Below are 26,526 nucleotides of genomic sequence, written 5' to 3'. Positions count from 1 at the left end.
TTAGGCATTTTAACTAAAATTTATTTATTAAGTGGGTAATAGTGTAGACCGAGGCGTCGGTATTGGCTTTGTAAATCGCATACGTTTTTTTTTCAGCGTGCACCCCTTTCTGCGTTTATCGTGGGCCTGATTGTATACACCTTCAATAACTCAGTCGGCCCCCGGTGAGATGGGGATTATTATACTTCGTCGTACGCCCTGTCTCGAGTTGCATTTCAAGGTTGTGTTATTTCAACATCACATAAGCCACGCCACCTATCAACTTCCATTGCGACAAACATACTTTATACTTTCTGAAAGCGAGTCTGGACCGTTTTATCGGCCACTCAGCGTCTGGCACGCGATGCGCTCTCATAACGGGACATCCGGGTTATAAGGGAAGTGCGCGTTGGCAACATAAACAGGCGCTTCAACTGTATGTAGTTACAGCACACTCTATTAAGTCATCGGTTCTGTCACTCATAGTCCTCCTAGTATCTTCTGATATTGGTGTTAAAGGCTTCTACTTTCATCAGGCACGCAGTTAGTGTGGATGCGGGACCTTTTGATGAGAGAGGTTGTGGGGTGCATCATGCCCGTGCACCTTTCCTACCAAAACGATAACCACAAAACCACATTTTGAAGCATTTATATTTAAACGCCCCGTCCGCCACACTTCCTATTACAATTGCCGCTCCATCTTTCTCTTTCTAATTTTCCTCACCCTTACCATTTGTTAGTCTTGCAGCTTTTGAAGTGAAATAGCTACCCTCCTCCTAGCTCTAGTCTTACCCCTCCCCTAATAAAACCTATCCGCCCCCCTAGTATTGGCCCACGATAACCTCCAATGTCTCATCCAAAGAACGGTGATCTCCTTGCTGTCCTCACTGAGAGGCTTCACCTCAACGCTGCCGAAGAAGCTGCAAAAGACGTTGAGATTTTTGGTGGAAAGGAGAACGCTCTCCTTAACCCTCTTTCCTCTAACCTTGCCCCACCGCCACTTATCCCCTCAGACGAGTCTGAACTGGATGAGGCGGGGGCCCTGGAAAGTGAAGAGGAGGTGCAAGACGCTGTATCTGAGGACTCCAAACCGGCAAAGAAGTTTGACGACCCACAGAGCCACAACAACGGCTCCTTCCGCGGTCGCCCGTCTTCGTGTGTCTTTGTTGCAAGGTACGTCATTACGTTTTATCTGTCCCTTTGTTAACCAATTCTGACCTCATCTTTAGCCTTTCCTCCTCTATGTCCGACGACCACTTGTGTATGTCGGTGACGAAACATTTCCTGAAAGTAAGTTACAGCCGTTCCCTCTGTACATTGGCATCCGTATTAACCGTTGCGTTTTTAGTGGGGTGAGCTTTCGATGGTGAAGGTACTTAGAGATACGTCCAATCGTCCGTATGCGTTTGTCCAATTCTCAACCGATGTAGACGCCAAAAAGGCAATCTTGGAAGGTCAGCATTCTATTCTCGATGGCAGATCCATCCGTTGTGAGTCAGCTAGAGTGAACCGTACCTTGTACATCGCTCCTGAGTCGGTTCAAGAACTCGGTGTAGATCACGTCAGAGAGTCCATGGAGGAGTTTGGTGAGGTAGAACAGCTCATGCCCTATCCGTTGTACGGCGGCCTTCACCCAAGACAGGCCCGCTCTGGGGATAAGACCAGCCATGCGTTCTTTTGCAAGTATGCGTACCGCGATGATGCTATCAGAGCGTATGCTAACTTGCGTAACGACCGCGCTTGGATCGTGGAATGGGCGCAAAACTTGGACTCCCCAGCTGACATGCTAGAAGATGTTACCATCGACAAGTTCTCTGTGTTTGTTGGCCAGTTGGACCCTCGGGTGACGGAAGAAAAGTTGGTGGACCGTTTCAGCAATCACGGGCCGATTGCCGAAGCGGTTTTGGTCCAACGGCCAAACAACAATTGTTTTGGTTTTATCAAATTCGAGACTGAGGTTGCCGCTGCGGCCGCCGTGGAGAAGGAGAACCACGCCATCTTCATGGAGAAAACCATGCACGTTCAGTACCGTGAAATGCACCACAACAACCATAAGCGTTCGAGCGAAATGAAGCTCACTTTGGCACCACCGCCGATCAACTTGCCGTCAAGACGGGCCAGTACAGGTACGGTCTCGTCCCGCTCCAGTTTCGGCAAGGGAAACGGTAGCTTCTCTCGCAACAGACGGGCCAGCGGTGAGATCATCAACCCTCGTGCAGAATCAATGTACGGGTCTAGATCGTTCAAGTCCAACTCTGGGTTCCCATCGTATGCACAGGCCTCTACCTCGTCGTCTAACGAAGTGTCCAGCTTCCGCTCCTCGCGGTTTAGCCGGAACGACCACAATAGCTCCAAAGCGTCTTCGGTCACATTTAAAGACAGGGGCCGCATCGATTACTATGCCCCAGAGGACGATAGCACCGACAGGACCCTCAACGACGATTTAGAGCACACCTTGACCGACGACTGCGAAAAGGCCCACACGCCTCTGAAAATAAAAGGCAGAAAGGAGATCACGCCTGGCACTTCTCCGAGCTTGAACACCGCGGGTTCTCCAGGCCTCTCCAAGACACTCTACTCTCCGAGTACCGTGGGGTATTCCGACAGACCAGACGAGGTTCTGGGATTCAAGAGAAGAGGCCCTAACGTAGACCCCGGCCAGGTGCAGCACCCGCCGCAGGTTTCAATTCCACACTTTTACTACGTTCCAACCAAGGAGGTTTATGGGTCGTACGAGTATGCGCCAATCGCCCACGGGGCGATGCCACCGTATTACTACGGGGCCTACCAGCCTTATCCCCAATACGAAGGAATGGAGTACGCGCAGGGTACCATGCCACAATACTACATGTATTATCCACACCACGTGCCTTTTAACGCCGGGCAGCCTTCCGAGTTTGCTCCACCTCACGCTCCTACCAAGTCTACTACCAGCGATAATGTGGGAGCTGTAGCCGGTACCAACACCAACGTCAAGGAAGGGGCAGTTGAGGATGAGCTGAATTAGGGTGTGTCCGTTGTGCGTGCTGTCAGCGGCTACAGTTGATATTCCTTCCGAGCCGCAATACCGACGCCACCACGACTTGTACTCCTCGTACCATCTGGTCCGCCTGATGCAAGCTTGATTTTTTTTTTTTTTCTATACCCATATTATTTCTTTGATGCAAATTTTTCAATACATTATCTTACCAACGGTCCTAGTTTTATTTTTTCGCGGTTCTGGGAAGTAAGGCATCATGACCTTGAGTTTCATTGGCGTATGCCTATCGTACACGGCCCAGGATGATTGTGACACCAATCTAGCCAGTCACTAGTCAGTTTGTATAAGGTATTTACCCGACATTGTGTTTGAAAGTGGATCGTTTTGATGAATTCGCAATCCGTTTTGGTCTTCTCCGTTCTTGGTTCATCTTCTGTTCAGCATAGGTCTTTGTCCATTATAGGTACAGAATAAACTTCGATCTAGGTTTGGCTGTTGAATACGGATAGATACGCGTCTGAGCTCCCAAACCGCAGGATTTGCAACGGCTTGGTGCAGCATGAAAAAGTTTGACGCGCGGTTAGATTGAAAAGTCCTGATTAGCTGGGCGACAGACTGTAAGGAGGGATGGCATGCCTAGGTCTCTGTGGACGAAAGCCCCTTCGAGCTCCCGCCTGCATGGTCGTCTTGTTTGAGGCTAATCGCTTCCCGATCAGGTGGCTCATAGGTTTAGGGCTCCCGTTTTTGCTTCTTCCCCTACCCAATCCATACTCGAGCATGTATCATAATACAACTAACACCATTAGATGCCGTTTCAGAGCACACGTTTAACGGTCCGCATCTCGGGGGAAGACCTAGACTCTCCTAAACGCTGGCTTACCTGAGGTTTCCTATTATTGTGTCTGAAAACCACCGTGCCTCTGATTTTTGGACTTTTGGACAAAAACTTGCTGTAGTTGGAAAACTGAGTTTCCTCGATCGGGTAAACCCTTTGAAATGAGTACGTGATCTCTGATCCTGGTAATTCTCCCGGAATCACTCTATTAGCCTTCTGCTGGAAGCTTTCTAAGCCCCTTAAATGGTTCTGGTCCTTCTAGATTTGAGCTGATACACATGGCCTAGCCAGCGTTTCTGAGAAATGCATGCAGCCTCCTTTAGCTTCGTCCAGTTTTCACGCAAGGTGCTGGTGCCAGAGATAGCATATGCATGCAAGCCACAGGAGTTTCGGATGCTTGGACCATTTACTGTGTTGATGTTTTAAGAATCATAACAAAAGAAAAATAAGCCTATGAATTACTTGAATATAAATAAGGCAAACAATCCCCCTCGCTCTGGTTTTCTCTCTTTCCTTATCCTTAGATTCTAATTCCAACTTTCGTCACTCTTTCATAATGCAATTCTCTACCCTCGTCTTTGCTGCCGCTGCCGTCTCTGCTGCCAACGTCACCACCGTTACTCAGGACTCCACTGTTATTGCCACCATCACCTCTTGTGGCCCAGAAGTCACCAACTGCCCAGCCCATCTGAACAGTTCTAACATCACCCTTCCACAGGTCACCTCTTCGTACATCGGCGGTGTTGCTTCTTCCAACGCTGGTTTTGCCGTCGCGGGCGCCGCTGCCTTGGCCGCTGCCGTTGTCATGGGCTTGTAAATCTATAACTTTGCTGAATTTTATTACGCCTTTTCACGTTGGCTGGGTGTCAGTTCCGATAGCCATGTATATTACCCTGCTACTTTAATAGATTGGTCTTTTTTTTTCCTGCTCAAGGTGGGCTACTATTAAAACCATAATTAATAGGTGACCTGGAGATGTTTATATCAACGGTTTAATGATATCGACTGCGTATCTCGGATCTGGCAAGTCAGATAGGCATACGATTTCACATTCCATACTGGAGCCTTCCCATTGTTAAAGTTGGAGCGCTCCAATCATTAAAATTGGAACCTTCCCATTGTTATTCTAGTATTGGTTGGAGCCTCATTGATATCCAAGAGTATTTCATCGACCTTCGGCTATCTCTAGACCAGTTAATAAAAAGTGTATGCTTATCTGACTTGCCAGACCCTAGAAATAATTAGCTCGAAATACAGAGCGAGACTCGGGGAATGCGTGCCGCACAGACGTGCATGAAAGCGGTGGATGAAGCCCCCCAAAAAGACTGCGTTAAGACACAGCACGCCTTAATCGGTCAGGGTCAAAGGATGGGCCAGACATACAAGCACTAATATCCATTAAATACAGAAGCTAATAGTTTCTCAGTCTGTCATCCATTCTGGTCATCTGTAACTTAGCTCATACCTTACTACTGCCCGTACGATGAAGGCATTTATGCGAGAGAAATGGCGTGGAGCTGTCTATCAGTCGCCACCAATTCGTATACTTACTACGTGTAGGGATTGTCAAAATGGGCTCTGGATCGTGCATATGCCAGCCATCAAACCCAGCAATAGCTGGCTAAAATAAGACGCCATGACCGCCTAGCACATATCACAGGAGGGATTTACAGGCACATTTGTCAACTAAGCCCAAGTCGTTCGGAGCACCACGGAATCGCCCTTACACATAATCTGTAGTAGACATCAGGTGGGTCGTGTGCTGTTGTGAGACTGTTACTTGGTCGTGTTATTACCACTTTATTGGTAGCTGCACCCCTCCGCCTCGTCTTGGTGACGTGCGAGTTACCTGCATGGGGCGGGTGTCCGACCATTGGCACATTGGGACACCTAAAGAACAAAACCGCCATATCTTCCGTTTTATCCACCAAAGGCGCTGTATATATTATGCAAGAAGTCTTTTTTTTACCTTTTTTAAGCTCCACGAAGGTGTCTTTTTTTTTTGGCTCTAACCTTGGCGTTGTGCCCTCGCGTATGTCGCCGGGGCGCCTGCACCTCTGCAGCCTTCCGATTTTCACTTTTTCTCACGCATCTCGTCACCCTTGTTTGGAATTTCGCTATAACTTCGGCCCCATTCTTCTTTCTTTATCTTTACAGCGCATCCCCCCATAACAACCATCTATACAATGAGAAGCATCAAGTGTGTCGTCGTCGGCGACGGTGGGGTCGGGAAGACCTGTTTGTTGATCAGCTATACCCAAAACTCGTTCCCTCACGACTATATTCCAACCGTGTTTGACCACTACTCCGCCAATGTCATGATTGACGGTGAGGCCGTCAAGTTGGGTTTGTGGGATACCGCTGGTCAGTCCGAATACGATAGATTGAGACCGCTCTCGTATCCCCAGACCGAGATCTTCTTGCTCTGTTTCTCCGTCATGGACCCAAAGTCCTACGAGGACATCAAGTTGAAGTGGTACCCGGAGATCTTGCATCACAGTCCGAAGGACATCTTGACCTTGTTGGTCGGGACCAAAATCGATTTAAGGGAGGACCCGCACCACTTGGACGAGTTGACGGAGAAGGGATTGCACCCAATCTCGCATCTCCAGGGCTCCAAGATGGCCAAGGAGTTGAGCTGTGTAGACTACATGGAATGCTCCGCCGCCACCCAGACCGGTGTCAAGGAGATCTTTGACATTGCCATCAGGGCTGTCATAACCCCTCCAAAGGGCGAAGAAGCTGTTGCCCCGTCCCCTGCTATCAAGGCCGCCACCAATAACTCCAAGGCTGGTTCTATTCCGGTCTCCAGAGCCAGACCTAAGAAGGCCTCCAAGAAGTGTACCATTTTGTAAGAACCGTCAATAACTCGACCTTCTATGTGTCTGGAAGCTGTCCCCTGGTGGTGCTCGTGCTTTTCTTTTCTTTTTATCTATTTCCTGCTTTTCACATCCTAATTTCATTTCTTTCTCGGTGGTTTCACCATCCCTTTTTGCTGTCACTGATTATACTATCGGTGGTATATCTCTACCTCAAAGGTAGAATATCTACTTATAGTAATAGTAATACTGGTTGCCTATATAATGTATATAGGGTAAAGGAGGAAGGAATCGACCTCCTTATATAGAGTATTGATCTCTACCACGTGATAGCTACACGCTTACCACACTGTCACTGTATTGGTGTGTAAGGTTTTTTTTTATTTTTTTGATGCAAAGATCTTATGGATTAGATTGCTGAGTTTGGTGCTAGCGTACAATCTATGTTGTCCTGACCTATTCGCCTATCGTAACATGTTCCGCTATGTAACCGGTAATATGACCCTAAATTTGTGTCTAATTGTTGTAGATCCAGGAACGATCTTAAGTGCCACAGTCTACTATTGGTATACGAGAATCTCACAAGACTTTTTGGTAGAGAATCGCACCTTACTTGTACCATATCTTTACCCCACAGTCAGCCTCCTCGGTATCTTCTTCCAGATCGAAAGCGGTATCTCTCCGAACACCGCACGCCGTTGCAAGTATCCCTGGCTCCACGGGGTTCACTTTAACCGCTGATATGGTGGTCGCGCTGGCTTCCCCGGCAATGAGAATTTCCGGTTTAGTACAGTCCATTCCAAGCTCGGCGTCTCTGAACCATTGTACGTTTCCGTAGACATCCCCCGTAAGTAATCCCTGCGATTGGGGTAACAAGTCTGCATACATTTTTTGGTTAGAGGTGGGCTTTAGAGACGGCAGCTCAAGTTTGGTCAACGACCCGACTAGTTCAAGGTCCATTCGCAAGTCAAGGATCGATATCGTGTTTGTATTTCGCCTAACCACGAACAAGTATTTTCCATTCTGGGACTCTAATATCTGTGTGACACCCTCGCGCTCGGGCCCGCAGCCGCTCCCGGAATCTTCCAGAGACATGGCCTTCGATAGCACGGGAAGCGCAGACCCCACGTCTACGATCGATACCTTTCCATTGTACGATCCAATATAGACGCGCCCGAGCTCCGGAGACGGTACAATTGTGCTAACAATTCCCATTTTGTGGCACCCCGTGAGACTGGTAACATACGCAGGTTCATGCTGTCTGGTAACATCAAAGGCGGCCACTTTGTTCACCGAGCCTGCAAAAAAGGTGGTCTCATCGTAATGAGCCAAGGAATAGGTGGTAAAAAAGCGGTCGTTCAGTAGGTCTTCAAACTTGTACAGTGCCACTAAGTTTCGCGCATCTCCCGGGATAAGGTCAAGCATTCGAATTGGGAGGTTCTTCATTGATACAAGCATGCTGTTGCAGGCCATTGTTTCCTCTGGGTTGTACAACGAAAACTCTGGGTTGACGGAGTGAGCAATGATAGGATATGGCTGGAACATTCTGCTGAATGGAACAAGCTCCTTTGGCACCGGAGTGGCTGACAACACATCTGAGGGAACCACGTACAACCGGCAGCCAAAATCTTCATTGACAGTCACAAAGGATGAGCCGTCGTGCGACCACTGTAAATGACGCGGAATATTGGGCTGGTTTTCAAATTTCAAGTCTGTGGCGGTCTTTCCCTGGGTGATCTCCAAAATTGCCGGAGAAAGGGCTGGGTAGGGATAGTCTGGGGTCGCCTTCTGTAGCAACGTATGTTGAAGGTCTTCGCGACCCCATGACTGTGTGAGGGGCGGACGTAGCTGTCTGGCAGTGGATGCAACTAGCTTGTAAGGCATTGGGGTATGATCAATGGGGTATATGTGACATTAGGTGATAATTATACGTCGAGTTATTGGTAATGGGCTATGAACGATGAGAATGAATGATGAGAATGAATGATGAGAGATGAACGATGAGAGATGAACGATGAGCTCTGTCATGCATAGACCTCATTCACGTGATATCTAACATTCTCGAATAAACTACATGTGCAACCAAAAAAAAATCAAAGGAAACGACCATTTCACATGCTCTCTAAAAATCATTTAAAGTCCATAACTGGATTCATCTGTAACAAGTGCAATTTTTTGGTAGTGGCTACTACGTATACATAACTCTGCAATATCTTTTTATCAAAAGTATCAGAGCTTTATCAGCGTATCACATGGCAATTAACTCATCTGCTCTAAACTTTATTATACATTGTCATTCTATATCCGATATTTGGATTCCAGTAACCCGCAGTTTGATTTAAATTCCATAATCACACTTCCTGGCTCAAATACCTTTAAAATTGTCGTCAGACCAGCATAAATCACTGCTCGCTATCTAGCACGAGAGGCAGAGGATCTGTAAACCACCGCTAATTTCGTAAAGGCATTAATCCAGACTGAAGAGTTGAAAAGTCTAAAGCGTCCATACAGTGCTAGCTGGTGCCCATAGCCTCATAGACTAAAGGGATTAAGAGAACCCGCATGTACTACGGCTCCCCTTCTAAAATGAGTGATATTCACTCCCTGGATCACCTCCAGCGCCCAGTCTCCCAGTGTATCCCTAGCACCAGGTTTCCTGGTGGTGATGCATGTATAGAAGCACAGCTAGTCCACACATCTTATCGTTGACAGCCTTTAGCACCTATCCGGGGCTTAGGAGATGTGCACTTGTTATCGCCCCACGCTTTGCCGCATTGGGATAATAGCACGAAAAAGAAAAAGGGCTAGCTGCGCGCGGCGAAGAATTTTTTTTTCTTGATTTTTATTTTAGGCGCGTTTTTCTTTTGCGTTAGCTTCTCGAAACACGCATCGATTTGACAGCCAGCGCCAATCAACATAAATGTCATTGTCGGATATTCTCCCGGATAGTGTTGCGCCCCTTGTCGATAGAATCCTCAGCAACCCGTTGACTTTTGTTCCCGCACGCCAAAAAGACAAGCTTGCCAACGTCAGACCCACCAACTACATTGTCTTAACCGACCAGGTGTCTGAAAACTTCCTCAAACTACAAGAACAGCAGATCCTCGCGCAAAGAGAGGAGGCCGTGTTAAAACAACAGCAGATCGCGGAAGACGAAATGAAACGGCCAAAGAGCATGTTGGAAGCGGTTACCGCATACACGAATAAGCGATTTTTGTCTAAAGCCGAACTGAAAGCAGGGAAACAGAAACAGCAGGATGAGAAAATGCAAGAAGACTTGGGGAAGGACCTCGACGAGGCCAGAAATGTGGCTGAAGCATCCGAGAATTCCTCAGAGAAGGAAACAGAACCCGAAAGCTCCCCGGTGGAATCTGAAGCTTCCGAACCGGAATCCGAAACCCCAAATGATAATCAGTCTGACAGTGATGAGACCGGAAGTGAAAGGTTTGTGGATGCGGTGGACCGGGTGGATGACACCTCCGAGGAGGATGTGGATTACAACAGTGACGTCGCTGCCGCGGCGGAGGAGGAATCTGAATCTGAATCTGAAGACGGAGAAGAGGATTCCCAGTCCGAAGATGAGGGCGTGGAAGTCCCCCAACCTGGCGAAGACGGCGTGATGAAAGTTTCAGAGATAAATGACACAGAAAGACGCGCGACGCCGTCCGGGGAAACCTCAGATGCTTCGGATATTTCCGAAGCCTCGGCCAAGGCACGGGCGGAGACTCCACCAACATCCCCAGAAGACGACACCAAGCACATCATCGCCAACTCGCTCGCTGAGTTTCAAGGCATCAACGAAAACTCAGAGGACCGCGGGTCAAACGGCTCCACGCGCATCTACAAGAACTGGCGCGAAATCAAGGGAAAACCCGTTGGTTTGCTCAACCACGGCGTCACATGTTACATGAACTCAGCCGTGCAGGCGATGATCCACATTCCAGCCGTCCAGCACTATTTAAATGACGTCCACGCGGGCAAGTACAACGCGGTATTAAAGTCGCGCTCAGTATCACACGTGATGGCAGACCTTGCGCACCGTATGTGGAATGACGCCAAGCCAACCAAGTACGTCAACCCCAAGAAGTTGATTGGCCGTTTGGACGACATCAACTGCATGATGTCCGCGTGGCAGCAGGAGGACTCGCACGAGTACTTTATGTCGTTGTTATCGCGTTTGCAGGAAGACTCCACGCCTTCCGGGACCAAGTTGAACGAGAGCATTATTTACGATATATTCGGTGGTTTGTTGGACCAGACCGTGGTGTGCAAGAGCTGCCACGCGAAAAGTGAGACCCAGCAGGAGTTCTACGACTTGAGTTTGGGCTTGGACAGCAAGAAAAAGAAGGCGGCTCTGTTGCAGGAACCTGATGCTTTGGGGAATACCGTTGTGCTAGAGGAAGCCCCGGCCCATCGCTATTCCCTTGAAAACTCTATCAAAGACTTTTTTTCCCAGGAAATCATCAGAAAGGACAAGAAGGACGCCAATTCCGGGTACGACTGCGACGCGTGCAAGCAGAAAACCGCCGCGTTGAAGCAGTCAAAGATCAACCGTGCGCCAGAAGCGTTGGCCGTGCACTTGAAACGCTTCCGGTTCAACGGCAGCTCTGGCTCCAAAGTTAAACACCCGGTTTCATACCCAAACATCTTGGACTTGACCGAGTACACTTCCGGTAACGAGCCAGTTAAGTACCAGTTGATCAGCGTTATTGTTCATGCCGGCCGCTCTGTCTCATCCGGGCACTACATTGCGCATGCGCGCCAACCCGACGGTACCTGGAACACGTACGACGACGAGTATCTCAACAAAATTTCCGAAAAGCAGGCATTGCGCGACCCTGCGGCGTACTACTTGGTCTACACCCGGTTGACCCACAAGACCGCGAGCCTGCCGCCGCCGTCTGCGAAGAGATCAGGTTCGAAGACCGGGAACAAGAGAAAGATGAGAAGAGTTTAGCATAAATAATATTCATGTTGGAGGAGATGTAGTGGAGGTGGACTGTCAATTACGGGACGAGCCACGGTAGAACTAAAATGATAGCAACCCGAGACCCGAGTTTTTTTTTTTTTTTTTTTTTTTTTTTTTTTTGGGGGGGGGGGTATTTTAAGTGTAGCAAGCATGTATAAGCATTTGGTTGGGCGTATAACTCGTGGGTTTTCTTGTTCTTGACCCCAGTTAGGTCCGATTTCTTCCTTGGTTTATTAAGGTGGATACAGTAATGGTGTAAATATATGCTAAAAGTAGTCATTTAGACCCTTTCGAGCCCAATTATTATCTCCTTCAGTCTGAATCCACCAACTGTAGTACTCTCTAAGCAGGGCTGGCACTGCTATACGCCCCAGCGATGCGTGCGCCTTTCAAATATCCTGCCTTTTGTCCGCTAAATTTTCTTCCGCACGCTACTCACCGATGAAAAATACCGTATCAAGAGCTGGCAACGATGAGTGGCCTTCACCAGTCCCCAACCATGTCTGCTAGGAACACTATTGTCAAATTAATTGTTGGTGCCGGTCAAGCTGCTCCATCCCCGCCAGTCGGTCCAGCTTTGGGTTCCAAGGGTGTCAAGGCCATTGACTTCTGTAAGGAATTCAACGCCAGAACCGGTAACTTGAACCCAGGCACCCCATGTCCGGTTCTCATCACCATCAAGCCAGACAGAACCTTCGCTTTTGAGCTCAAGTCCCCACCTACCGGCTGGTTGTTGATGCAGGCGGCTGGAATCAAGCAGGGCTCCGGTAACGCTGGTAAGATGAACGCGCCCGTCGGCGAGGTTTCCGTCAAGCACATCTACGAAATCGCCAAGATCAAGAAGACCGACGAAAGACACAAGAACTTGGAGTTGGAAGGTATCTGCAAGTCCGTCTGCGGTGTCGCCCAGTCCATGGGTATCAAGGTTGTTCTCTAAGCCTCCTACATCCATTCAGACATCTAAAAAGTTGAGCTTTTTGGGGGTCGTCCAAACAGCAGGGGAATTCACTTGCACTGTATATAGAAAACTAATATATGATAAGCATATTTAATTAGCGTTTTCTGGTTTCAGCGTAGAGGCTGAAGTTTATGTGAGTATATAGGCTCCAGGTATTCTCAGGAAACCAAGTTTCCCGCTTGGAAACAGGGAAGCTACGTTATTGACTAGTAAAGAAAAGATATCAGGCAGGTATGGCTGGTACATCTTTTTTTTTTGAGATTGGAGCTAGGCACAGAGACTGGCTTATGGTGAGCCCTTTAACTTGGAACATGGAGAGATGATTTCAATCATGACCCGCGTTTTCTATTACCCACAACAGGCCCTCATGGTCGCATACGACGAATAGACAAAAGTGACAACCAAAAAAATGGTATAACAAGTTTAAATAAACACAGGGCCTGCTACAGCTAAGCCTCCAATCTGTGTATTTTAATGTTTAGGTATAAGGATCAGTTCACTGATTGGATATCAATGCTCGTGATTACAAATGTTTGTATCGTGTGCTCTCTTTTTGGTCCACTCTATTGCATAGTACGGCATCACTAACTTAAAACTTTGTCAATCTAGAGTACCATCTAGGTGTACAAAATGTAGCTCACAGATAATTGCGATTTGCACATCTGGGTTGGTTACTAATCGCTTTTTTGTAGGTCACGTTTCTAGAATGTTCTGGGGCGTTCCTTACTAATATTCGCGATGTCACATTAGGAATGTCGTAGCTTTATGCCTCTTCTGGAAGCTTCCACTATATAGCCTGAGGGTATATAAGAGCCAGGTGCCACTCAGAGATTTTTGTTTCCATTATTCCTCAGCAATCTAAGCTTGATCAACTTTATAACCACTTTCCTCTATGTACTCTCCATTTACCCCACAACCATTCGGCATCTACCAGCCAGCCTACTGTCCGGCTACCGCGTCTCCGGCATATGCATCTGACAGCCTCAATACTTTGTTGAAGCACATTGCTAACCAAAGCGCTACCTTTCAGTCACAAGTTTCTGCTCCCAGGGAAGGTTTCAAGCCTCGGGTTACCCTGAAACATTTGGCTGATGGCGATTATCAAATTACCATCGCCAAGCATGCTGCGGGGGGTGAAGATGTCTTTGCGGACTACCAGATCAAGTTCTACAACAGATCGAGCACCGTCAGCGATTTGGAGATTGTTTCTGAAAGTGACAAGCTTGTAAAGGTGTTCCAGTTCGATGCTGGTGATTACGACTTGTCCCAGACCTCTTACACCACCGTCGACGACTCCTACTTGGCTATCAGGGTTCCATATATCTCCAGACGCAAGCAAGAACTCCAGAAGCAGAAGCTACAGAAGCAATTGTTAAAGCAGCAACAGGAAGAAGCTGCCAGACTTGCAGCTTTGCAGAAGGCACAAGCCGAGCGTGAGTTTGTTAGACAGCAAACTGTTAAAGCCTTGGAAAGACAAATGCAACAAGAATTCGCCAGAAAGGTACAGGAAGCAGAGGAAGCCAGAAAGGCACAGCAGGAGTTGCAACAGGCTGCCATTCGCGCTTATCAACAAATACAAGCTGAAGCATACGGTAAAAGAGCGGAGCAAGCCCAACAATTTTTATTTCACTCTTTCGTTGGTCCTTATAGTTTTGCTCACCCACTTGCCGTCTCCGCTTCAGTCCCACAAACCCAATGTCAATCCTCGCCATTCTCCGATACGGTTCCTCGTGTCTCGGAGCCACCTTCTCCGAGACCAGTAACGAATTCACCGATCCCACAGGTGGTCAAAAAGCCTGAATCTCAAGTCCTGTCTAAGAAACCAACGATAGTTTCTGTCTCAGCCCCAGCAGAGTTACCAACCAAGACGTTGGTAAAAGCTCCGTCACTTGAAGAGGTTGAGGATGAAGAGTTTAAGGGGTTTCAGCTTAAATAGCTCGATGTAACTTTTTCCACCATTCAATTTAATATATTATATGTAAACTTTACTATAGACGTAGCTCGATTTATGTTATTATTTAACAGCGCTCGTTATTTGAGGGTGCCTGCCAATGGTCAAAATGCCTTCACTCTCTTTCTAGCAAATTCAGGTATATATGATAATCTGATAAACTTCAACGGCTTATCAGCTCTTCTAGCTATCTACTTCTTGCCTTTCACCTTCCTCTTGGCAATCACGGGTTCCTCCGGGTATAACACATCATTTTGCACCGGGATGCTAATCTTTTCGCGAATCTCCTCCAACTTCTTGTCTAACGCAAGCTTCGCGCCCTTTGTCGCCGCGCCGCGCTTCAACTTCTCCTTGAGGGGCAAACTGCGGTTCCGCTCAATGGCCGACTTGGTTTCGAGCGCCACGATAACCTCGACCGTTTTATCGTACACCTCTTTTTGCAACTCTTCGTCTTGAAGCTCCTTTCGCATAGGCTTCATGATCGAACACTCCAGGATGAACTGCCCGCCGCGCATATCACGGAACTCAGGCGCCATAAGCGCGTAAAGAACGCTTTGCGCGCCCTGCATTCCGCTCTTCCAGAACAAAAACCAGATAGGGTAGAACATCAAGTAGAGGAGCAAGCCGAGGACAGAACCACAGGAGACAAAGCGTCGGGTGGAAGCACTGCGCATAATGCCGGGGTTGACGATGTTGACACGCGTGTTGTTGAGCGCACCATCCTTGCGCTCGTACGCATCCAATCGACGCTGGAACTCGCAAGCAAACATGCCGGTGAGCAACTTGGACGCACCGTAAAACTGCCACGGCTTACGCGGGTTGTAGCGGCGCTGCATACAGAGCGGATCATCGCGCGCAACTTTGGGCGCCAACGCCTGCGCGGAGCACAGCGTGAGCACCACGCGTACGTCACGGTCCGCGGGCTGCACGCGCAACGCGGGAGCTAACACGTCTAAGAGATGGAAGTGGCCGAGGTGGTTGACGGCCATCTGGCGCTCACAGCCATCGACGGACACCTGGCGCTGCGCCAGCGGTGGGACCATCTCACCCGCGAGACAGAGCACGCCGTCGAGGCGGCGTGGCGGCGAGTTGTCCAACCACTTGGTCGCAAACTTGCGTACTGCGTAGAGCGACAGTAAATCGCATTCCTCCGCGTACACGAGCTCGTTATCGGTCTTGTCACGGAGGTCGCTCACGTAGTCCACGGTCCACTCGTCGTGCGCGCGCACAAGCAACACGAGCTGCGCACCACGCGCCGCAAGGTCGTAAGCCACATACGCACCCAACCCGCTCGTTGCGCCCGTGATTATGAATACACGACCGTGCATGTCGCGCTCCCACGTGTTGGTTGTGCCACCCATGTAGTACTTGAGCGCTGCGAGCGCGAGCGCCACCGGCGCGTACGCCTTGAAGATGCTCCAGCCGGGCACCGCTTGCGGGCCATCCGTGACTATCGTCCCGATAATATGAATTGGCATGATATGGATGGGAGGAGTATAAGAGAGAAAGAGGCTGGATGAATAGGAGACGTTGTGAAAGAATCTTAAAACTATGTACAGGCCCATAGTAGGCGTATGCCAGGTGAAAAAGCTGCATGTAGATATTGATCTGGATCACGTGATGGGGGCTGGGTTTGTAGTTTACAATGTTGGTTTGGGATGGGATACTAATATCTCCGATGCTTTACAAAAGGGTACTGGAGTAACTTTCGTGTGGCTAAATGGGACTTTCTAAGTCGATGTGTTTCATAGTAACGTTTTATGGAGCATGTCAGTTGGCTAACATTATTGTCGGTCATATGATGTATGCTGTAAACCGTAGTGGTAGTTCAGATCGCGAGATTATTCATGATTATTATTCAAGTTTATTTATTGACAATATACATCTAAAATATCCTTTGGAGGCTTGTGATACCTGTCCCATCTGACAGAGCCACGGTATGAACAGCATCGAGTGCCAACTTCGAATCGTCGAAAACTCAGCTGTTACCCTAATCCATGGAAAATAAAAACCCCTTGTGGCTATCAGTTTAGTCTTTGCTAGGATTATCCTAATGTTTATTGCAATCTCTATTTAACATAAAATCCCAAGTTCATCACCTCCTCTTCCCTTACATTATCCCCCCCCGCGGCTCATCTCATCGCGCTCTCTACTCCGCACAGCAGTGGACAAAATTATTTTTTGCAAAAATATTCCTACATGCGTTAGAATTTTCCACGCAAAACACGCCGATAAAACAAACTGCAACGCCCATTTTTGTAGTTAAATCATTGATTCGTGCATTTCCTTACCCTCTAATCACTCAATGGACGAAGCTGTGTTCTACATCTCCCAGGGCTCTCCTTCTGCGGCCACCTCCACTGGTAAATCGCACCAGGACAACGCTACCACCGCGATGATCACCTCGATGCATTCATCACACCAGTACTCTGCTTTCCGCCAGGCTACGTGTCCGACCAACGGTGCTATCATGACCGGCTCTCCATCCTCCGGCGAGCGCCTCTTTGTCTCGTGCCCCGGCAAGGCGCTTATGCATGTGTACTCGTACGGGAAGGAAGCTCCTGACCAGCGTATACCGTTGCCTGAGCAGCTTGCGTGTCTCACTTTGGTGCCACACCCGCTCATGGGGTCTACCACCAGCGGTACGCTTGCCACGGGCAACCAGAAGCCGCAGTTCCGTCTCCCCTGGTTACTTGTTGGTGGTGGCATCAGCGGCCGCCTTTTTGTGTGGGAGTTGGCCCTGGGATTGCTCCTCTCCGTTAGAGAAGCGCACTACCAGTCGGTAACGTGTTTACAAGCGTCAAAGTCTGGCTCCTATCTCACCTCGGCCGGCAAAGACGGGAGACTTCTCGTGTGGAGAACGGCCGACCTCGTGGGTCTCTACACCTCGAACCTAGCAACCTCGGCCTCAGTCGATGACTTTGACGAGTCCCGCATGCAGAAGCCCGTCTGGTCGGTCTCGGACCACACGTTGCCAGTCACCGCCGTGTGTGTCACGGAGTCTGCGTTGCTCAACGACACCAAGGTCTTTACCGCCTCCTTGGACGGGACCATGCGTGTGTACGACCTCCTCACTGCCAAGCTCCTCACCACCTTTGTCGTTTCTGCCGAGGGCGTTAGATGTATGGTGCTTGACCCGAGCTTGAGAGCCGTGTACGCTGGTTTAGCCGATGGCCAGGTCAGACGTATACCGTTGTACCAGGCAAACACTGCCACCAACATCGTTGAGGCTGTGGGTGGTTGCGGTAAGATCATCACCTTGGACACCGATCCGAGCATGAACCACACGTTTGCGCTTTCTGCCCAACAGCAGACCGCAACACAAAAGGTTGCAGTCACCTGTCTTGCCATCTCCATGGACGGCACCTTCCTTGTCTCTGGGGACTCCCAAGGTGGGGTCTACATCTCCGATGTTGCCACCAGACAGATCATCAAAACGTTGAAGCCGTTACACGGCGCCATTTCGCAACTCCAAGTCTTCCGGGCCACGGCCAGCGACAACTCCGGCGAGCTCGTATCCAAGAACGACAAGGCACACCGCTTGATTCCGCAGTTGAAGCGAGTAATTGCCTCTGCTGATGTCCGCGAGCATGATATTGTGATGGAGGTGCCGAGTCTTGATGACGAAGAGGAGACGTTTGAAGCGTGGTTGGACGAGGTCAAGAGACAGGAGTTGGCCTTCAAAAACTTGACCGCAGTTGACTCCGAGGTAAAGGTCACTGGGGAGAACAATGGCAAGGTTGCTGACTTGGAGTCCCAGGTCAAGAAGATGACCCAGGCCTACACTGAGTTAAGAAAGATGCACGAGGAGTTATTCAACGAACACAGCAAGTTGCTCAAGGAGGGCAAGTAGGTGTTTCATCCCTTGGGGGAGCAAACTTTGTTTCCATTCCATCGCGGAAGCGATCGTTCATAGTCTTTGATTTGTTGAAGTATTGTCATATATTGTATAATAGAGCTAGTTACAGAATATTCTTTTGTTAACGAACCGTAAGGGCTGGGCTCGTGCAGGGCACATCTAAACAACTGGAAGCACGGGTGTCTAACTTGGCTTACCAAAAAATGTCATTTCCCTTTATTCAAAAGGCTTAAACCCATCCCGAGCTCATCTATAGCACTGAACGTAATCTTTTTCAGTCCCTCCACCAGGACCGTCGCCGCACGCAGTCTTCGGAGAAGCAGGAGCTGCACTACGTCATCCTCCGGCGCGCCTGCATCGGCGAATCGCCCACGACATGCATCGAAGGAACTGGCTGAAGGGTAACTCAGAAAGTCATGGACACAAAGTGTGTTTTTTTTTTTTTTTTGATCAACTGATAGAGATAGATGGCACCTTGAATTGGATTGCAATTTAAAAAATAGTCGTTGGAAGGTACACTATAGACCCTCATCGTCAGCACATGCGGGGAAAGCCGACAAAACAGCTATTTGGCGGTTCGACAGCCAAACCTAAGCGAGCATTGAAAAATGCCGTGTGACGGTTAGCCACAATTGGGCTCCAACGGTCGAAAATTTAATTTTCGGGTCTGTCCAAGTAAAGCCTGTGTAGTAAGCTTAGGAATATATTGCGATAATCGGATATGGTCCCTATGCTATCTGCTACATTGATGAGCCATCTAGAGATAAGCCCCAGCGCCTCGCCTATCGTGCCCTCACGTGTTATCTGGCCTATAAAGCTGCGGTGAATCGCGCCCGCACGTGCGTCTGTTGTGCGCACGACCGTGGTGCCCAAAATCCCCCCAGTCACCGCGTCGTAGAGCCAACTGCCACCGATTAAGAATTCTGGTGGACCAACATGACCCCAGAGGTCAAACAAACAGGCATCTACTCCAGACACTTGCTTACATTGCTCTAGATAGTAAGTCATAGCGGTACTTTTTTATATTCTCCTCACTGCACACTTTCTTATTTCACCATGGACGACGATGAACTTGTCTTCAGAGCCAAGCCGGCCAGTGGCTTGACGAAGTTGATGCAGCTGCGTGAATCCAACCTCTCGCTCGGGATAGCGGAGGTCAGGCTCTCTTCGGCCTCGCCGGATGCTGCGGAGAAATCGTTTGCCCTGCCAGTGGATACCGCCATCCTCGATGACGACGACGAGGGCCAAGGCTACAGAACTTATCCGGCGCCGCCGATCCGCGCGCCCATCTCACCGCGAAGCTCACGTCTCCGCTCAATGTCTCAGTCTGCGCACGGAATGGAGAGCTTGTCATCTTCCATCCCTTACTCGATCCCCGGCGGGCGTGCCCACGCGCCGCCTGGCACCCCGAGTCTGTTGTCCCAGACGTCGTACGTGCCGAACCTCGCGAACGGGCAGCCAATCCAGTCGATTCTTATCCAGTCACCGGACGTTAACCCGCAGAAGATTGAAGCGCGCTTTGTCATTTCTAAACAGAAGGTTGCGGGGATCCAGGCGGCATCCGCGCTGTTCCTCAGCAGCAGCTTGCAGGCGAGCAGCTCAAGCCTCAAGCCGGGCACCGCATCGCCGCAGCCAGGGCTGTACGGCAGCTCGCGCCTGCGCAATAGCTCTCACTCTAACATGGGCAGCTACTTCAACGGCAAGTCTGACTTGATCTCCAGCTCGCCAGTCTCGACATCCTCCCAGGAGTCCTCGACCCGCCACTCGTCGATGGCCAACTTGAAGCGGTTTTTCAAGCGCGGGAGCTCCGGCTCCGCCTCGTCCAGCAACGCCAGCGGCAGTCTCTCGGGTTCATATGGTACCAACCCGATCCCCGTGTCGTATCCGTCGTTACGCGCGAACGGAAACCCCACCTACGGCGGGATATCATCCTCGCCCGTGGCATCCTCACCTGTGGTGCAAAGCGGCTTCTCCATCGGCTCTACGTCGTCCCGACAGTCTGTCGCCTCGGGGTCCTACTCGTCGTCCATGATGATGAGCCAGCTTCCAGCAAACAGCAACAACTACCCGACGAGCCAGAACCCACTCCCGTTTCTGAAGCGGTACGGGAAGTTCGGAGAGAATTTGGGTGCTGGCGCCGGCGGCAGCGTGAAGCTCGTCAGACGCCTTGCCGATAGCCAAGTGTTTGCGGTGAAGGAGTTTCGCCAGAAGTACGCGACGGAGCACAAGCGCGACTACGTCAAGAAGATCACGGCCGAGTACTGCATCGGGACAACCTTGTCCCATCCCAACATCATCGAAACGGTCGAGATCTGTTACGACAACGAGCGCATCTTGCAGGTCATGGAGTACTGCGACTACGACTTGTTCGCCATTGTCATGAGCGGCAAGATGGACCAGCCGGAAATCAACTGCTGTTTCAAGCAGATCCTCTCCGGGATGAAATACCTCCACGCGATGGGGCTTGCGCACCGCGACTTGAAGTTGGACAACTGTGTGATCGATGGCCAGGGCGTGGTGAAGATTATTGACTTTGGCTCTGCGGTCGTATTCTCCTATCCGTTCAACAAAACGTTGATCGAATCGCACGGGATTGTGGGCTCTGACCCGTATCTCGCCCCGGAGGTCTGTGTGTTCCACAAGTACGACCCGAGACCGGTGGATGTGTGGCTGATGGCGATGATTTTCTGTTGTATGACGTTGAAGAAATTTCCATGGAAGATCCCAAAGTTGTCAGACAACTCTTTTAGGATGTTTGCGACGAGGGGAGACGACAAGATCCCGTTGAACGAGGTGTTGAAGCAGATGCCGCTGCCGCCGCAGTATGGGATCGACGCGGAAGCCAAGGCCGGAGACGAACCAGAAGCCAACGAAGCTTCGCCGTCGGCAGACGTGCACGGCGCCCTCGACGAGTCCGAAACCAAGCCTTCTGCCACGTCTGCGGACGAAGCGAAAGATCCAAACGGGATGCCGCACACCTCCCTGCTCACCGGCCCGATGCGTCTCCTCAATGCGCTTCCCAACGAGACGCGGCCGTTGATTGGGCGCATGGTGGAGTTGGCCCCGGCGTGCCGCATCTCCATTGAGGAGTGCTTCAACGACGAGTGGTTGCTGTCAGTGCCAATGTGCACGGTGGACTACCAGTTTGACCACACGAAGGGTCTGGTGAGCGCGTGTGTCGTGCATGTTGACGGGCACCACCACACACAGGTGGATCAGAGTGAGGCGCACATTGCCGCGTTGGAAAGAAAGAAGAAGGCAGGGAAGTAGAGCATGCTCGAACTAGGGTCCGTATGTGCGCGCTAGTACCGTTTGGAAAGGCAGCACTTGTGGTTAGCGTCCCCAACCATGGTACGGGGTATAGCACAGGTAACGAACGTATAACATTAATGCCAAAAAGCGGCATATCTTTAAATTGTGTAGATAATGGCAACTGGGGTCTCGAGGAGAGAGAATATGGTGTAAGGTAATCAGGTGCGACCATGAGAAGGCAGTCGCAAATACGATGCGCAAACGCAAGGTGCGAGATGTGAATGAGACGCTTTATAGCACATGTGGCTCTCACCTGAGAGGGAAGGATGGAGAAATGGTGAAGATAACCCAGGATTATGACAACCGCCAGCTTAGGTACGACGCATATAACTAATCGCACCAATCTTTTGGGACAAGCATCTCTGGATAGCTCCTTCTAATGACCTAGACAGTGGGCTTAGAAGTGTTCTTATCCTTGAATAAAATCTCAAGTCCATGCATGCCCTCCTCAGCTTCGTGAATTGGCGGATGTTAAATGTCTCTGAATATTTCGATAACACGAGACACTTATGTAGTATACATACAGGTATAACTACCCTTCCTTATGCGAATGTGACTTTCTATCAATTAGACTAGATGCATCGTTTGATAAAGTACATCCAGATAGGACACCTCTAGCATTCACTGACAACCTTTCTTAGTTCAAAACTCTACATTGATCCTCTTTTATTTCCATTAGTTTCTCCTTCTGTATCACTCCTTTTCTTTGGCCTTTATCCCGCCTTACTCCTTAGACTTCTTGTTACCCATCTTCTTCTTCTCTCCCCGGGTTGGCGATAACGCTCTGTTGAATCCCTTGTCTCGGTTCATGTACTGGCGATACTCGGACCGCTTGTTGACCTTGACGGCCCCGCTCTTGGTTCCCTGGACGTGCTTGTTTTTGGTGGTTCCAAAACCGCCGAACCCCATCATTTCCTCCATCGTCATTGGCTCTTCTGTCCGTACCGGTGACCGACTTCGGCCACGGCCACTCAGTTCTTCCCGTACCGGTGATCTTTCTCTGGAATGTCTAGACTCTCTTGGAGGATCCCGGTCTGGCACCTTGTGGTCTGAAGTTGGATGTGGTGTTGGTTTGAGATCGGACTCTTCCTGGGTCTTTTCCATAGCTGTCTTGGGGTCAATCATGTTGTTATGCCCTTTGGTCGGCACAGGCTCCTATGTTCTAAAGTTGGGTCGGCAGAAGTACTTGTACGCTTCCTGAAGGTTACCGTGAACTGTCAAACCGTGTACGGCAACTCGCATACTCACACGACAAACCCGCATGGAAACCTCCTGCAGCCGCACGAATTTTTCTTTTTCCATAATTTTTTTTAACTTCAGCCCTGGGTATCTCTCTGAATTACATCCAACCTTACCCATCACAATGTCAGATACCGTGAAGCAAACCAAGAAGCAAAAGAAGGCTTTCAACTTCAAAGACAAAAAGGCCAAGAAGGAAGAGCCAGCCGAAGAGTCCAAGAAGAGAAAGCTTGAAGAAGCTACGGAAGTCCCAGCTGAAGTTGACCCAAATGCGCCAAAGAAGCGCAAAACCAGAAGAGGCAAGAAGGGTAAGGGCGTGAACGGTGGCAGTGGACCGCGTTTCATCCTCTTTGTCGGAAACTTGCCGTACGATACCACCGAGGCGGATCTCATGGCGCACTTTAAGTCTTCAGAACCGTCGCGTATCAGACTTAGAACCGACAAGGGCATTGCCTTTGTGGAGTTCGACCAAGACACCGCCGAGGTCAGAAGCAAGATGGACATTGCGCTCAGCAGACACCACTCGACTTTGAAGCACCGCAAGATCAATGTCGAGTTGACCGTTGGGGGTGGTGGGAACTCTGAGGCCCGTGTGGCCAAACTCAAAGAAAAAAACCTCAAGCTTGACGACGAGAGAAGAACCAGAGTCGAGGAAAGCAAGAAGGAGGCCGCCGTCAAGAGAGCCAAAACCGATGCCTTGAACAACAGTGGGATCCATCCATCCCGTGCCAACCTCGTGGGCTAAGCGGACCAGCCTGTGTATAGTAATTTATGTATATTAAGGAATATGATACTATGTTTGTACTTGATAATCAGGTTACGTTGAAGCGATGGTTTGAGGGGAAAACCCCCCTATATACATGGATCCGAATAAACATGTATATAGCTTGCTTAAACAAAGATTTGAGCGTAAAATTAACTCCATGCTTTGATCCAAACACACCGTGCCAAATTCAAAGGAATAGGGAAACTGCAATATAGATGGATTCGAATATATAACCACCTATCTTGGTAAGGTGGATATGTACTAACTTAAGGATGACATCTTGCTTTCGCGTCGTCAAAGCAGAGCTTGGAGTTTGGGAGAAAGCACATAAGATGGAATAAGACTAGTAACTCAGAACGCAAGTATCTTGGAGAACCAGAAATTAATAAAAGCGGAAAAACTAGAAGGTCAGAGAAGCCTAGGAAGAGGATGCACGGTAACATCTGCTTTTACTCTTTCTGACATTCATGATTTCATTTTTACTTCCTCTCCTGTAGGAACAAACCCTTCTGGACCTGGAGAAATGCGAGAGCACGGCTTTCATCGGCACCAGCCGCACGCGCCTGCTTGGCCAAGGCCGCGAGCCGGGTATTCACTGGCACTGTACTCTCGGTACCCCTTGGCTTCTTACCTTCTAAGGCATGCCCGCCCGGCGGGCGCTTCATGCCGCGTCCGGCCAAGCGGTGCACCCGCAGTCGCACCGGCCCCGATCCGACGTCGCTCTCAGAGTCCATGTCAAACACATCGGAAATGTGTTTGTCGTCACCGTCACTCATCTCGCCCTGCCCGAACGATAAATTATCCTCCACGCGCGTGGCAAGAGTACCCCTCAGTGTCTCTTTGAGAGAATGGGCAACACCAAGGGCACGAGTATCCTTCAGCGCCAGGACATACCCAGCCACACTTTCGGTCAAGCCGCGCATCTGGCTGGTCTGGGGCGTTTCTGCGAGGGCCGCGGTCCAAGAGGTGGCCACACAGGTCTCCAACACGGCATTGTCAACTTCAGACTTAAATAGTTCGACCGCGAGGGCGTAGTAATCGTCAGCATGCGCACCAAAGTCCTCCGCTTTAGACTTTGGGATCTTAGGCGCCCGGGTGCCCTTCAGAGTCCCCGCTGTGTGCGTGCCTGTGTCGCGCGTGCCGTCTTCGTACGTCCGAAACGCGCCAATCTCTACTCGCCCTTGCCTCATTGTCTGGTGCGGATCGATCACCACCGCCAAAAATGGATCCTGGAACTTTTGCTGCAACTTCTCCGTCGCAACATCAATCCCCGAGAGCCAGCAGCCGTAGCCCGGGTGCGAATGGTACCAGCCGACAATACGGTCACCATCCCTACCTGCAGTCTTATTATAGCTCTCGAGGTATTGCACCATGAACTCATAACTATCTTCGTGCGCATTGACCCTGGTTTCGGTTCCTTCTACGGGCAAGGCGTAGGCATCCAACACAACAATGCCCCCCGCGACAAGCTTACCGAGCATCATGCCCATCACCTCGATATCGCCGCCAGAATGGGCGTGGATGGTCATCTTCATCAATGCGAGAGAGGATATGTAAGCCTTTTGGAAATAGTTCGGGTTGCGTTTCCACGGCTTTTCGGCCTGAAGCTGCGCCAGCAGCGCGGCGCTCTGTTCGAAGAGGCTATGGGCGAATGGTAGAGCCGCCAAGGCGGCGGGCTGGGTGGAAGCCGTGAGACCGGGCTCGCATGCAAGCTCATACGCTAAATTAGGCTTGCACATGGCTGGATGCACCGGGAATAGAGAACGGTTGTGGTGTGGGGTGTTTAGAGGATACGGGGAGTTACAATGGCAGGCATTTGTTCTGTTTTGCAGCGGAGTAGCTGATGCAGGTGGGGGGGCTGCGTACAGGACGGGTCTAGGCGATTATAAGGCAAGCGGTGAAGAGGATGGCGCTTTAAAAGTAATTTTGTAATCTATATTGTTGCTCATTTCGTTCGCATTCCATGTAATTCTGGTTATAGTGACTAAAAATTATAAACTGGTCTAATGGCATATTAATGCGTGTTTGAACCTCAGGAATTGGGGAGTATTCGACTGCCAGCACTAGGAGTGGCACGGAACTCACCACAAATCCCTCTGCTTGCACTCCGGCAATATTCGAGTAGGGCAAGGGGGATAACTGTCTCAATAGTTGGCTCTCTTGCACTTTCTACGCTCCGGGACATGCAGGAATATGTCTCGCTGCGATTGCTAGAGCTGAATCTAATTTCCCGCATTAACGTTACGGCGGTTCTACAACGCACTGCCATTCCGTTTTGGGAAGTTGCAAATTTGCAACCCCTTGTGCTTAGTCTCCGTTTCCTAGAATGGAAACGTAAATAGTTCATTTCCTATGAGATTCTAATCTACTAAAATGGCTTAGTTCGCCCCGAGACGTCCCATAACGACCGAGCATGTCAATAGGAGTTGTACCTTGCTAGTGAGCTTACGTGAGGTACAAGCGACAAATCATAGAAACGCATGGTGTTTACTATAGAAAAATTAATAGAAAGCCCGCGTCCTATAAAAATTGGAAATAAAGGAGAAGAAAAAGCTAGGCTTCATAGGGATGGTTCCTAGTCGGTCGGGTTCCGAGTCGGTCTGATTTACATACCCAAGACCACTGCAGCACCGAGAGCGGCTGCAGCAGCAAACGCACCGTTCTTGTTGGCAGAAGCAGCAAAAGTAGAGACAGCTGGGGCAGACGAAGCAGCGGCAGAGGTGGCAGCGGCGGAGGTGGCAGCAGACGAAGCAGCGGCGGTGGTGGCAGCAGATGAAGCAGCGGCGGAGGTGGCAGCAGACGAAGCAGCAGCGGAGGAAGCGGCGGTGGTGGCAGCAGCAGAGGAAGCAGCAGCGGTGG

General features: G+C 49.9%; 13 protein-coding genes across 13 annotated transcripts; 8 read left to right on the top strand and 5 right to left on the bottom strand.

Annotated features, from left to right (window-relative positions):
• The first annotated feature begins 469 nt into the window (after positions 1–469).
• On the top strand, positions 470–3,117 carry BABINDRAFT_13877 (uncharacterized protein). Its single transcript, XM_019127118.1, has 3 exons — positions 470–1,152; positions 1,209–1,269; positions 1,328–3,117. Exons 1-3 carry the CDS (start codon positions 827–829, stop codon positions 2,984–2,986), a joined length of 2,046 nt encoding a protein of 681 aa, XP_018984890.1. The 5' UTR covers positions 470–826; the 3' UTR covers positions 2,987–3,117.
• Positions 3,118–5,743: 2,626 nt separating this feature from the next.
• Positions 5,744–6,967, top strand: RAC1 (Rho family GTPase). Its single transcript, XM_019129093.1, has one exon. It carries the CDS (start codon positions 5,981–5,983, stop codon positions 6,647–6,649), a length of 669 nt encoding a protein of 222 aa, XP_018984889.1. The 5' UTR covers positions 5,744–5,980; the 3' UTR covers positions 6,650–6,967.
• BABINDRAFT_161945 (uncharacterized protein) lies at positions 6,939–8,578 on the bottom strand. The gene has a single exon (XM_019129092.1). It carries the CDS (start codon positions 8,495–8,497, stop codon positions 7,223–7,225), a length of 1,275 nt encoding a protein of 424 aa, XP_018984888.1. The 5' UTR covers positions 8,498–8,578; the 3' UTR covers positions 6,939–7,222.
• A 621-nt stretch (positions 8,579–9,199) lies between these two features.
• On the top strand, positions 9,200–11,668 carry DOT4 (ubiquitin-specific protease; the record flags this gene model as incomplete). Its single annotated transcript, XM_019127117.1, has 2 exons — positions 9,200–9,264; positions 9,563–11,668. 2 exons carry the CDS (start codon positions 9,200–9,202, stop codon positions 11,568–11,570), a joined length of 2,073 nt encoding a protein of 690 aa, XP_018984887.1. The 3' UTR covers positions 11,571–11,668.
• Positions 11,669–12,076: 408 nt separating this feature from the next.
• Positions 12,077–12,635, top strand: MRPL19 (mitochondrial 54S ribosomal protein uL11m). Its single transcript, XM_019129091.1, has one exon. The coding sequence runs from the start codon at positions 12,082–12,084 to the stop codon at positions 12,517–12,519; it is 438 nt and encodes a 145-aa protein (XP_018984886.1). The 5' UTR covers positions 12,077–12,081; the 3' UTR covers positions 12,520–12,635.
• A 797-nt stretch (positions 12,636–13,432) lies between these two features.
• On the top strand, positions 13,433–14,476 carry BABINDRAFT_8469 (uncharacterized protein; the record flags this gene model as incomplete). Its single annotated transcript, XM_019132804.1, has 1 exon — positions 13,433–14,476. One exon carries the CDS (start codon positions 13,433–13,435, stop codon positions 14,474–14,476), a length of 1,044 nt encoding a protein of 347 aa, XP_018984885.1.
• A 16-nt stretch (positions 14,477–14,492) lies between these two features.
• On the bottom strand, positions 14,493–15,969 carry BABINDRAFT_50420 (putative oxidoreductase; the record flags this gene model as incomplete). Its single annotated transcript, XM_019132153.1, has 1 exon — positions 14,493–15,969. One exon carries the CDS (start codon positions 15,967–15,969, stop codon positions 14,683–14,685), a length of 1,287 nt encoding a protein of 428 aa, XP_018984884.1. The 3' UTR covers positions 14,493–14,682.
• Positions 15,970–16,702: 733 nt separating this feature from the next.
• Positions 16,703–18,461, top strand: BABINDRAFT_161941 (uncharacterized protein). Its single transcript, XM_019129090.1, has one exon. It carries the CDS (start codon positions 16,797–16,799, stop codon positions 18,342–18,344), a length of 1,548 nt encoding a protein of 515 aa, XP_018984883.1. The 5' UTR covers positions 16,703–16,796; the 3' UTR covers positions 18,345–18,461.
• An 818-nt stretch (positions 18,462–19,279) lies between these two features.
• NPR1 (serine/threonine protein kinase) lies at positions 19,280–21,862 on the top strand. The gene has a single exon (XM_019129089.1). The coding sequence runs from the start codon at positions 19,407–19,409 to the stop codon at positions 21,618–21,620; it is 2,214 nt and encodes a 737-aa protein (XP_018984882.1). The 5' UTR covers positions 19,280–19,406; the 3' UTR covers positions 21,621–21,862.
• A 465-nt stretch (positions 21,863–22,327) lies between these two features.
• On the bottom strand, positions 22,328–22,827 carry BABINDRAFT_161939 (SNUT3/LISCH7 family protein). Its single transcript, XM_019129088.1, has one exon. The coding sequence runs from the start codon at positions 22,785–22,787 to the stop codon at positions 22,386–22,388; it is 402 nt and encodes a 133-aa protein (XP_018984881.1). The 5' UTR covers positions 22,788–22,827; the 3' UTR covers positions 22,328–22,385.
• A 180-nt stretch (positions 22,828–23,007) lies between these two features.
• NOP6 (Nop6p) lies at positions 23,008–23,706 on the top strand (the record flags this gene model as incomplete). Its single annotated transcript, XM_019129087.1, has 1 exon — positions 23,008–23,706. A coding segment is annotated over exon 1 (503 nt), but the record flags the coding sequence as incomplete, so codon positions are not given.
• A 220-nt stretch (positions 23,707–23,926) lies between these two features.
• On the bottom strand, positions 23,927–25,456 carry JAB1 (COP9 signalosome catalytic subunit). The gene has a single exon (XM_019129086.1). It carries the CDS (start codon positions 25,404–25,406, stop codon positions 24,147–24,149), a length of 1,260 nt encoding a protein of 419 aa, XP_018984879.1. The 5' UTR covers positions 25,407–25,456; the 3' UTR covers positions 23,927–24,146.
• A 96-nt stretch (positions 25,457–25,552) lies between these two features.
• On the bottom strand, positions 25,553–26,117 carry BABINDRAFT_144574 (uncharacterized protein). The gene has a single exon (XM_019127163.1). The coding sequence runs from the start codon at positions 26,012–26,014 to the stop codon at positions 25,700–25,702; it is 315 nt and encodes a 104-aa protein (XP_018984878.1). The 5' UTR covers positions 26,015–26,117; the 3' UTR covers positions 25,553–25,699.
• Positions 26,118–26,526: the final 409 nt, after the last annotated feature.

The sequence above is a fragment of the Babjeviella inositovora genome, assembly GCF_001661335.1.
Source record: "Babjeviella inositovora NRRL Y-12698 unplaced genomic scaffold BABINscaffold_7, whole genome shotgun sequence".
Classification (NCBI taxonomy): Eukaryota; Fungi; Ascomycota; class Pichiomycetes; order Serinales; genus Babjeviella; species Babjeviella inositovora.
The sequence above is the reverse complement of the archived record's forward strand: the minus strand, read 5'-3'. Positions and strand labels throughout refer to the sequence as shown.